We start from the raw sequence: 13,049 nt of genomic DNA on the forward strand, positions 1-13,049 counted from the left end.
AGGAGAAACTCGAGAGCCTAAGATTTACCAGGACAAAAGCAAAACAAAGCAACACTTCACCTTTATCTCTGGACTTTTTTTTTTTTCTTTCTTTCTTGTAAACTTGAAAAGGATTGATAATGTAAGCAACCATATTAAAAAAAATTTTTTTTAAATAAATCGTGACATGGTGCTCCCCAATGTCTCTATGCTAATGGCCTAGACTTGGAAATGAACCCTTGGCTGCCTTTTTGTACTAGCCCCCTAGCTCTCTGACAGGCCCCAACCCCCAAAATACCTTAGTACTGCTCTTCTAGCCACATATTCAAGGTTATCCATTCTGAACTCTTCTCCAGACCTTCCCCCTTTCCTCCTGCATCACAACCTACCTGTTTGTGACCTCTCACATGCCAAGGTGGCCCTGGTAACACTAGTAATTTTTGAATTAAATAATAGCCAACTCAAAAGAATGCAATGCCTTAACTTATCAGCACAGAAAGGTACTTGATGAAGACAAAAGAAATCGATCAACTACAATCCAATTTAGTTGATGGGAAATAGGAAGTAAAAGATGATTTAAACAAAAAACCAAACCCATTGCCAACAAGTCAACTCTGACTCGTAGCAACCCTATAGGACAGAGTAGAAACTGCCCCATAGGGTTTCCAAGGAGCGGCCAAAGAATTCAAACTGCTGACCTTTTGGTTAGCAGCCTGAGCTCTTAACCACTGTGCCACCAGGGATCCCAAAAAAGAAGATGAGTAGGAGAGAAAAAGAAGGAGGTAAAGAAAGAAAATTGTTAACAAACTTCTTCAATGTGGTGTAATAGGTGCTTTCATGTATTTCTCTTAATATTAGCCTTCAGTCGCCCTTAATCCCCACTGGTGAGCCTGTACTTTGATTTATAGGGAAAGTTCAGAAAGCTCTGGATTTATGGTCTTGCTAGGTCAGATGTCTTACACCCCCACTTAAAAGATTATCTGGTGCTCATAAGAGAAATAAGTGGAAACAAAGCTGTATGCTCCTCATCCTAATTATTTCTCTCCGCCCCTTCTACCCTTATGTCTAAATACCTCTCTCCTGGGTCCACATCCTAGCCCTGAGTTTACTGATGAAGCCTCAGCAGACTGTATGTGGGAGGGTTCGGGCAGAATGCAAGGGAAGGAAATAAATAATGGATGATTAGCTTGGCTGATGACAGATTGCTGCTGCAGCAGCAAAGTCTGCAGGAGTTCAGATACATTCTGCAGATCTGAAGAGATCTTGGGTACAAGAAAAGGGAAAAGAAAATCTAGCCAGCTTCAGCAACTCCATGCCTACAAGTCCACATTTTACAGTTGTCACAGGGCAGCCAGACAATCCAAATATTTGTGGTGGTCAGAAGTGTGATTTGAGCTGCATGGGAACAGCCACCTACTCAGAAAGAGCTTTCTTGCTGAGCCTGAAATGACCCCATTATTTCATCAAAACTTGATAGTTTCCCAGTTCCAACATCATTATACCAGAGGAATCATATTGTACCAGTCAGGTACTCAAATTAGACTGATTGGAGCATAAAATGGTTTGATTAAAAGGCTGTGGGGTAGCTCACAGAATCACCCACTAGGCTGGTATATTAGTTTCCTGGGGCTGTAACAAAATATCACAAATTGGGTGGCTCCTAAGAACAGAAATTTATTGTCTCATAGTTATGGAGGCTACACCTGTTGCCGGTGAGTCAATTCCCACCCTATAGGACAGAGCAGAACTGTGCTAGGGTTTCCAAAGAGCAGCTGGTGGATTTAAACTACCAGCCTTTTGGTTAGCAGCCAAGGTCTTAACCACTACGCCACCTGGGCCCCAGTTACGGAGGCTAGGAGTCTGAATTCAGGGCATTGGCAGGGCCATGTTCTCTCTGAAGACTCTAGGGGAAGATCTCTTCTCGTCTCTCTCAACCCCTGTGTTCCCCAGGTGTTCCTTGGCTTGCAGATGCATGTTCACTTGGCATCATCCCTTTCTGTCGCTCCGCTTTTATAGGAGACCTACTCCAGTATGACCTCATGGTAACTGATAACATCTTCAAGACCCTATTTCTGAACAAGGTCCTATTCACAGACACCAGGGGTTAAACAAACAAACCAAAAAAAACCACTTGCCATTGAGTTGATTTCGACTCATAGCAATCCTGTAGGACAGAGTAGAACTGCCCCACAGGATGTCCAAGGATCAGCTGGTGGATTCGAACTGCTGACTTTTTGGTTAGTAGCTGTAGCTCTTAACCAATGTACCACCAAGGCTCCATCCAGGGGTTAGGACATATCTTTTTTAGGACACAATTTTTGGGAACACAATTCAATCCACAGTAGCTGAATAACTAGACTCAGGGCCATATAGGCAGGGAGAGTGCCCCAAATCACACCATTAAATAAGTCTGCAGTGATTGCAGCCTAAGGTAGAGATTGACAGAATAATTTTATGGAAAATTTCTACCATCAGGTTAGCTTCAAGGAAATGTTCTAGGATCAAATGACATTTTAACATCTTAAAAATGCATTGGTAATACTTTTTAATTTTAAAATTAAGAACTTAAATTTACAGAAAAACAAAATGACAACCAAAAAAACGAAAAAAAATTGAACTTTGAGTTCTGAATTCCTTTCTATGCCCTGAATTTCTTCTGACCTTTGTAATAAAAATGTGTGCCTTTTGAGGGTGAAAATGGTTGCATAACTTGAAGAATGTAATCAACGTCATTGAATTGTTGAGCTGGTATATGTTCTGCTGTGTATATTCTCAACAACAACAACAAAATAAAATTCTTTTAATGCAGGCCTTTTTACATCATTGTGATCAGTGGCCAACTTACTTGGTTTTATTTTTCTTTTGATACTATACAAATACTCGCTTAGGCTCTAGCACGTGGCTAGATACAATCAAAAATTCAATACCTGCTTCTCTTGAGGTAGCCAGCTTCCAAAATGTGGCCCAGTAACCCTCACCTCTTTGTGTTCACACCTCATTGTACCAGGATTACCGGGGTCAGTCTGTGCGACCAATAGAATACATCAAAGGTGATGGTATGTCACTTCTGAGATTAGGTTATACGAGACTCTTGATCGCTTGAATCTCTCTCTTGGACCTCTCACTCTGGGGCAAGCCAGCTAGCATGTGGTGACGACTACAGAGAGGCCCACATGGTAAAGAACTGAGATGTGCAGCCAACAGCCATCGAGGAATGGAGGCCTGCCAAACATGATGGGCATAAGCTTGGAACTGGAATCTCCCTCAGTTGAGCCTTCAGATAACTTCAGTCCTGGCCAACGGCATGACTGCAGCCTCGTAAGAGAACTTGAGCCAAAACGACCCAACTAAAAAGCTCCCATAGAAACTGTGAGGTAATAAATGTTGTTTTAATCTGGTAACTTTTGGTGTAATTTGTTACTCAGCAATAGATAACTAATAGATCTCTCTCACACTTCTTCAGGGAAAAAAAAATAGTGGTTTGTGTGTGCGTGTGTGGTTCAGAAAAGGCTGTTAAAATGTTAAATGCTTATAATGTATAAATGCTTATAGAGCCCCAGCTCATGGTTTCAGAGTTTCATATGAAATTATGAGAAACAGAGCAATGACAAAAACCCCCACATATTCAGAGAACCTCACATACCACTAAAACCTCACATACCCTACTATAAATAGTATTTATAATAGGGTCAAGACATGAGACAAAATTTAACACTGATGGTTCACCGTAAGAGATTTTCAGTACAAAGCCTCTTCACAGAAATGCAGGCATGGTTATAGGAACCAAGAAAGAATGTTGAGGCATCCAGAAACTAGCACCAGAGGGAAGATATTTGGGCAAAAGGAAGAAATTATGTTCCCAGAGCCCACTGAGAGGTGGAATCATGGAGGAGGGGGTACCCACTCATAACTACAGTGAGGAAGGGACATGGCCACTGCCAAAACTATGCTCCAAATTAAGGAGAGAGTGAAAAAGAAATACCCTAATCTCTCTCTCCTTCCATCATCCTGTCTCATGTTGGTGCCTTCCTCTGGCCAAGCCTGATCAGCAACAAGAGGCCTAAGGAGCCCAGTGGGTGCAGAAGTCAGTCTCCTAGGGCACCAAGCAAGACAGAAAAAGGGCAGAGAATGGATTGAGGGGAGTGGGACAGTGTTAGAACACCCCCAGATTGAAAGAATCTTAAAGATCATCTAGGACAGCCCACTAGGTAGTCTACGTAAATCCTTCTTATTTCATCTCTAGCAGAACTCCCAAAAACTCCAATGGTGGCAAAAAGCATGGGCTTTGGAGTCAGGCAGACCCATGCCCTGCTTTCAAGCTGTGTGATCTTTGGCAAATTGCCTAACCTCTAAAAAACTCAGGATTCTTCTTTGTAAAGTGAGTATAATAATAACAACCTCATGGGGTTGTAGTGACATTAGATAATATACACATAAGTGGTAAGATTGGCCTCATCCTCAACAGGGAAGTTGTTGACTTAGCTTAGAATGAAAGATTCAGTGTACCAGATTCATACTACAGCCTGACTTCTCAGCCAGTGAGTGGTTCATCAAAACATCTTCATTACAACTCAAATGTCCATCGACTGGAGCCTTGTAAAATACATTCTGATGTATCCATACAAACAAATACAATGTTGTAGCACATAATTTGCTGATGTTATCATTCTCAGATGTTCACTTGCAGATGTTCAATTTTATGATTTACTGCTCAAAACACTGCCATATAGGTTTAGTTTTCTAAACTAAATCGGGTTTCAGTTGTTTGAAAACATGCACCCAAATGCTGATCGCTTTGCTAAAGATGATAAGCAGATTCGGGAAACAGTGAGACGTTACTGCAAAATATATGAAGAATAAAAACAAAAGGACCATACAGACAACTCTCACTAAACTTTCTGACTAGAAATGCTAACCCCATTTCCAGGGATAATCCACATGATCCAGAACCTTCCACAAGTGGAGTTATTACCATAACTGACAAAATGCCAATGTTGTCCAACTCTTCTTCATCGTCAGAGTAAATTTTTATGAGTCAGAATCAACTCGACGGCAACAGGTAACAGGTTATATATTAAAATATATCTGTAAGTTTTTATGTAATATTTCCAATCCCCAGGGACAAATAAAGATCATATTTATAAAGATAACTGATTTTTTTAAAAGCCAATAATAATGGAAACCATTTAAAAAATGAAGTATTCGACTTATGTCAGAATCTACTTACAATGAAGTCGTGGGAATGGAACCTCATCATAAACTGAGGACTACCTGTACCATAGGGATTATTTTAGAACGTGGCAGTTGCATATATACTAAAATACAGTTATTTCCACAATAATATTTGTAAGTTAGAGAGATGACAGACAGACAGATGTAGATAGATAGATAGACAGACAGACAGACAGACATAGATAATCATCTCTGGAATGATACATAAGAAACAAGTAACAGTGGGTGCTACTGGGAAGGAGTTTGGAGGACTGGGGCCAGAAGTAGACGGAAACTTTACTTCTTAATGTATTCTTTTTAAATACAGAGTGCCATTTGAATTTTTTTCCCGTACATGTACTATGTTTAAAAAATCTTCCTTGATACCAAGAGTCTTTCCATTTGGTATCTTGTATTCTTCTGTTTATTCAATTTAGTGCACAACCTTTACAGAACATCTAATTCTATACTAGATGCTGGGGCTACAGAATGAATAAGATGCAACCCCTGCTTTCAAGTAGCTATAGTCTAGTTGGGGAGACAAAAAAGTAAGCAAATAACCATTATGCAATGTAATAAATGTCACCTATCTGATTATCTTTATTTAAAACTTAGACACACACAATCCCTCTTAAACTCTCCTTCTCCATTGCACTTATCACATTCTATTACACCAAATAATTTATTTAGTTATGGTATTTCTTGTCAGTCTACCCACACAAGAATGGAAATTCTATAAAGGTGAATGTTTTGCCTGTTTTGTTCATTGATGGATCCTAAAGCCTGAATAAGTGACATTTCTCAATAGATATTCATTGGATGAATAAGTGCTATATCATCTAAAAGTTCCAAAAAGGATCTACCAAAACACAGAAGAACATCAAACTTGTATGTGGAAGTTAGTAAGGCTTCACAGTAGAGGAGACACTTGTGCTAAGTCTGAAAGCCAATCTGGGTGACTTTGACTGAAAGACCTAGTATTCTAAGGGAGAAAAAAGAGAGAGAGAGAGAGAGAGGGACAGAAACATGGAACACCCAGGGACCTGCAAATACGAAGGCATAGAAATAGAAAAGAGAATGACACATATGGAAAACTGAACTTATGGCAATAAATATTGGTTATTGATAATTGTTTAAGCTGGGTGATAGGTTCTTGAAGGTTCATTATACTATTCTTTCTTTTGTGTATGCTTAAAGTTTTCCATATATAAAGTTCATAATAAATAAATAAGCGAAAAGCAAACCATTTTTAAATGAATACTTTCTAGGTAAGAGGACATGGATGTGGTTATCAGCCACATGGAACAGCAGCCAAACTGGGGTAGCAGTAGGTGGTGGGTGAAGAGAGCAAACACTTGAGAAGGAATATATAAGTCAATATTTTTTCAATTGCAAAGTGACAGCTCAAACTACCTTATGTAATAAAGGGAATTCATTGGTTCACATATGTGGTAAGCCCAAGGATGTATCTGACATTAAAAACGGCTGCATCTAAGAATTTAATTGATGCCACTAGAGCTCTGTCCTCATCTTCATCTCTTTTTTGCCTCTTTTCAACTTCATTTTTTAGATAGGCCTTCTCCAGGTGGTAGGCAAGATAGCCACTGATAGCCCCGGCTTGAAATCCTCTCAACTTAATAACCCCAGTGGAAAAAGAAATTCTCTCCCCCATCATCTGTATATAAATCTCAGGGAAAACTCTGATTGTTTCTACTTGGCTCATGTTCCATCCAAAACCAATCACTGTAGGGTAGGAAGATGGACTAACATGACTGCCAAGACTGGAAGAGGTGCTAGCAAGTGTGTGTGGAGGGAAGGGGTTACAGGGAAGGCACCATGATCGACAGCTCCACGAGAAACCACACGAATAGGTGAAAGAAGAATCCCCTAAAGAAGGGATGTTAGCAGATCCAAATAATTGGTATCATGCTGCCCATGGAGGGCTGTAATTGATATTGGAGATAGAGACGATGGGGAGTACAAAATGGATTGAATGGTGGGAGAGAGTCGGGATAGGAAAAGAGGAAGAAAAATAAGGTCAGGCTGAGCAAGGCTCTGGAACTATAGAGAAATTTCTTGGGGTGGGGGTGGGGTGTAGAAGGTGGGATGCACATAATTATGAAGCTCTCATTAGCCTCATATGCTTCATCTGGACATGAAATAGTTAATAATCCCCCATTTTTCCATAGAGGGATGATTGAACATTGAATATGGATAAAAACTGATGATGGAAATGCTGTGATTTTCTCAGGTAAATTGTGAAGTCTGATGAAATTAGGAAAACATCCCCAAAATAGTTTTAGTTTGGTTGGCATGTGACCAAATCCTGAACATCTTAGATTAGTATAAAAAAGATTCAAATATATGTCTTTCGCATATGCTTAAGACTCAGAGCCGGAGGAAGAGACAAACCAGCACATGCCATCTGTTTAGTAAGTATGCAAGCTCCAGAGTGTGTTTGGAAAGAAAAGGGTCTTCAGTCTTCTAAGACCAGTGGGAAGTGAGAGGCAGAGATTCAGAGAAGCAGAAAAATGGTCCAGAACCAGGGCAGATACAGAGCCTGAGACTTATAAAGCCAGCAGGTGCATTGTGCCTTTTGCTATTGACCATATCAAGTTCTTTCCTTCAAAATAGTTCCATACACATCTTCTCTAAGAAATTGTCCAGCATATCTCAGCAGTAGTGAGTTATTCCACTAGTGGAATGATCATCCATAGGATTCACTGGCACGTGCCCAGGGCTTGCCTGTTAGGAACAAAGGGAGAGATTCTGATGACATTGGGCCAAGGGGACTATGAGTACTAGAAATCTTCTGTGGTTCAATCATCTCTTCCCCCTGTGAGGTGCATGAGGATGCAATATATCCAAGGGACACTGGCAGATGAGAAATCAAAATATCACGTTATTTTCACCAAATAAATGCCCAGTTTCTTAGTCCAGGGCTCTCCTACAAACACTAGGTTGGAGGAAGCAGCCTAAAGTTCTAGAGGGCCTCCTCCACCGTGTCCCTTTCTCCCTTCTCCAATCCCTCCTACAAACCACCAAAATCTTCTTACCCTCTGTCCTGCCACATTAGACAAGAAATGGAAGCAATGAAAAGTGTTCTTGGCTATGCATTTGAGGAAGAGAAAACACTATGACCAGATCCCAAGAGGATGCCCTGGGTCAGCTTACTGATTCCTGCAGCATAAAGTAGAAGAGAAAGCTGCATGAAGTTTCCTAACCATACCCTTGTTAAATGTGGAACAATTAATTCTGGAATCTGACCGACCAAGTAAACACCTCCTCCTCTCTGGGAGAAGGTGAAGGCCAGCAGAGATGGGGAGATATGAAGCTTCCCTTTTCTCTAAACACTTGCTACTCAAAATGTGGTCCATGGACCAGCAGCAGCAGAAGCATCACCTGGCAGCATGTTAGAAATGCACAATCTTGGGTCTTACCCTAGAGTAATGGAAACAGAGACCAGAATTTTAATAAGCTCTCTCGGCAATTCATATGCACGTTAAAGTTTGAGAAGCACTGAGTTTCTAACTCCTAAATCCATGCCTAAATTTTCTGTCATTTTGATCTTTACTCATTTCCTAAAATAGTGCTCTGCATATGGCCAATAGTTACCGATCAGTGGCTTAGACAGAAAGACGTATATTAAAAACAAGCAAACGACTAGACATACACACACAGCTCTGCTGAGCAGGACAGATGGGCATAGTAAGTCTCCTCCCACCCCACACCCCCATAATACTCCCTCCCTTCCTCACTCATGCTTTCCTTCATCTAAGCTAATACTGAGCTCTTGTGTTGAGTTCTGCTTCATACACAGGGTCAAATCACATGGATCACAATTCTCTTGCAGCCTTGTTTTCAAACCCAAAATTTCAAAATGAAATACTTGTTCCATTAAGCCAGGACACAGTGGAAAAATAAAAAACAATTTGGCACATCAGTATTTCTCACCTTTAAATGGTTGTGACCACTGTGACCCAAATCATGACTTATTTCAGACAGCAGCCAAATACCAGGCCTAAATCTTCGTCCAATATTTGCCTTCAGTAGCCCTTCCTACCTAGTGATTGTAACACCGGTAACAATGAAAATTCAGAACACCAGACCCCCAAATTTTTTCTCTTTGCTCTTCCTGACCTAGTACCTTAAAATAAAAAGTGACAGGGGTTGGCAAATATTTATGGATTAATTGGAGTTCTGCTACAACATTATTATGGGATCCAATAATGACAGGACTTAATGAGTAATAATTAAAGTTGCCATCTGTTGAGCACTTACAATGTATGTCACAAAAACCCTATGAAGTAAGTAGTACCTTCATTTGAGTCAGAAGTTGCAGAAGTTGAATAACTTGCCCAGGAAGTAGCAAAGATGGAATTCCAGCCCACATCTGTCTGAACCCAAACTTTCTTAACTAATACGATGTCTCACTGCAAACTCACTGTGTGAGGAGAAAATCACTTACCCTCTATGGGGTTAATGTGAAGATCAAATGAGATCAAAGATGTTAAAGCACTTAGAAAAGTAAGTTGCTGTAAAAGTAAGGTATAATTTAGTACATCAAAAGTATGTACAACTAGAAAGCCCTCAGTATTATGTAAATGGCAATGATACATGTGAAAAATGTTCACCCTTACTAATAATTAAAGAAATCCCAGTTGATTCAATAAATAGTTTTCATTTGTCAAATTTGAAAATATTTTTTAAATGCTAACCCTCAGTGTTGTCAAGGACGTTGTTGTCAAGGTGGGAGCACAAGTTAGTACAACCTTTCCAAAAAGCACACTGACGACATGTTTCAAGACAAAAAAAAAAAGAATGACATAATTTTGTGTAGGGAAAAATAAGGACAAAAATTTAAGTAGAAAGATAGTTATGAGCACAGATTCTGAAGCCAGATTGCTTGGATTTAAATCCCAGCCCCACCCCTTATTAGCAGTGTGGCTTTGGTGAATCTTTATGACTTGGTGTCCAAAATGGGGATAATAATAGCACCTACTTCAGAGGGTTGTTATGAGAAGTAAATAAATTGTTATATGTAAAGACAGCATGATATATAAGTGGTATCTATTATTTTTATTATCTCAGTGTTACTCATAATAGCAAAAAATTGAAGTTAAAATCTTCCCGGCCATAGAAAAATGGTCACATACACTATGATGCAGACATACAATGAAATATTATACAACCATTAAAAACAAGGATTTAAAAGAATATTTAAATATTATTATAAATACTCAACCATTTCAGGAGGTTACATATGATCAAGAACTGATGGTACTGAAGGAAAAAGTCCAAGCTGCACTGGAGACACTGGCAAGAAACAAGGCTCCAAGAATTGATGGAACACCAACTGAGATGTTTCAACAAACAGATGCAACGCTGAAAGCACTTACTTGTCAATGCTATTTGGAAGATAGCTACCCAGTCAACTGACTGGAAGAGAGCCATATTTGTGCCCAAAAGGTGATCCAACAGAATGCAGAAATTACTGAACAATATCATTAATATTACACGCAAGTAAAATTTCGCTGAAAATCATTCAAAAGTGGTTGCAGCAGTACATGGACAGCGAGCTGCTAGAAATTCAAACTGGATTCAGGAGAGGATATGGAACAAGGGATACGACTGTTGATGTCAGATGGATCTTGGCTGAAAGCAGAGAATACCAGAAAGAAGTTTACCAGTGTTTTATTCACTATGCAAAGGCATTCAACTATGTGGATCATAACAAATTATGGATAACATTGTGAAAAATGGAAATCCCAGAACATTTAAATGTGCTCATGCGGAATCTGTACATAGACCAAGAGGCAGTCATTGAAACAGAATAAGGGGATACTGCATGGTTTAAAATCAGGAAAGGTGTGCATCAGGGTTGTATTCTTTCACTATACTTATTCAACCTGTGTGCTGAGCAAATAATCTGAGAAGCTGGACCATATGAAGAAGAATGTTGCAACAGGATTGATTGGAGGAAGATTCATTAACAACCTGTGATATGCAGATGACACAATCTTGCTCGCTGAAAGTGAAGAGGACTTGAGGCACTTACTGATGAAGATAAAGACCACATCCTGGTCCCAACCACCTGGAGTAAAAGAGAACGAAGACCACATCGTTCAGTATGGATTACACCTCAACGTAAAAAAACCAAAAATCCTCACAACCGGACCAATAAGCAACATCATGATAAATGGAGAAAATGTTGATGGGTTAAGGATTTCATTTGTCTTGGATTCACAATTAACACCCAGGGAAGCAGTAGTCAAGAAATCAAAAGACGTATTGCATTGGACAAGTCTGCTGAAAAAGACCTCTTTAAAGTGTTAAAAAGTAAAGATGTCACTTTGAGGACTAAGGTGCACTTGACCCAAGTCATGGTATTTTCAATCACCTCACATGCATGCGAAAGCTGGACAATGAATGAGGAAGACTGAAGAAGAACTGATGCATTTGAATTATGGTGTTGGCAAAGTATATTGAATACACCATGGACTGCCAAAAGAATGAACAGGTCTGTCTTGGAAGAAGTACAGCCAGAATGCTCCTTAGAATGGAGGATGGTAAAACTTCCTCTTACATACTTTGGACATGTTATCAGGAGGGATCAGTCCTTGGAGAAGGACATCATGCTTGGTAAAGCAGAGGATCAGTGAAAAAGAGTAAGACCTTCAACGAGATGGACTGACACAGAGCCTGCAACAATGGCTCAAACATAGCAATGATTGTGGGGATGGCACAGGACTGGGCGGTGTTTTGTTCTGTTGTACATAGGGTCACTATGAGTCAGAACCAACTCAACAGTACCTAACAACAACAAAGTTTTAATCACATCATATAGTGTAAAGTAAAAAAAGCAGGAAACAAAATTGTGTATATTGTGCCATACCATTTATGTTTGTTAAAAGAGCACTTAGTATACATATAAGCCAAAAAACCAAACCAATTGCTGTCAAGTTGATTCTAACTCACGGCAATGCCAGGTGTGTCAGAGTAAAACTGTGCTTCATAGGGTTTTCAATGGCTGTGATTTTTGAAAAGTGAATTCAAACCACCAACTTTTCAGTTAATAGCTGAGCATCTAACCATTTACACCACCCAGGGAGCCTTGCATACATATAGATACACAGAGAACAATTGGTAGAAATCCCATCAAAATATTAACAAAGAATATCTCTGAGTGATGATGAAGGGTTAGGGGTTTCTTCTTAATACTTTTATGGCTTCTACAAATCCTCTAGAGTAGTGCTTCTCACATGTTAATTGGTGTACAAATCACCTGGTGATCTTGCTAAAATGCAGATTCTGAGTCAGATGGTCTAAGATTTTGCAGATTCTGCATTTCTAACAGGGCAGTGATGATGCTGTTGGCCCAAGGCCTACACTTTGATTAGCAAGGTTTTAGAGTAGAGGTTCTCAAACTTAATCATGCATCTCAATCACCTGGAGGGCTTGTTAAAGTACAGATTGCTGGACACCAGCTGCAAAGTTTCTGACTTAGTAGGTTTAGGGTGGGACCCCAGAAGTTTCATTGCCAGTAGTTTCCCAGATGATGCTGATGCTGCAGGTCTGGAGACCACAGTTTGAGAACTACTGCTTTAGAATATTTTTTTTTCTTAGTATCACAGAGGAGGGCACTAAAAAATATGTCCACCGCATCTAGGTCAAGTGGCATAACAAAGTTTATTAAGAAAATGTTCTGCCAAAACGAGACTAATGGGGCACGACAGTCCAGGGACAAGGACTAGAAGGCAGGAGGGGACAGGAAAGCTGGTAATAGGGAACCCAAGGTTGAGAAGGGACAGTGTTGACATGTCAGGGTTTTTAACCATTGTCATAAAACAATGTGTACT

General features: G+C 39.8%; 1 protein-coding gene across 1 annotated transcript in view; it reads left to right on the top strand.

Moving 5' to 3' along the window:
* Positions 1–4,752: 4,752 nt before the first annotated feature.
* TTC9 (tetratricopeptide repeat domain 9) overlaps positions 4,753–13,049 on the top strand; it is a 68,500-nt gene continuing 60,203 nt past the window's right edge. Inside the window, exon 1 of the mRNA XM_004371111.1 lies at positions 4,753–4,806. Within this exon, the coding sequence (XP_004371168.1) occupies positions 4,753–4,806 (54 nt within the window). The remainder of the gene's footprint in view (positions 4,807–13,049) is intronic.

Source organism: Trichechus manatus, unplaced genomic scaffold (assembly GCF_000243295.1).
Source record: "Trichechus manatus latirostris isolate Lorelei unplaced genomic scaffold, TriManLat1.0 scaffold00010, whole genome shotgun sequence".
In the NCBI taxonomy this organism is placed as follows: domain Eukaryota; kingdom Metazoa; phylum Chordata; class Mammalia; order Sirenia; family Trichechidae; genus Trichechus; species Trichechus manatus.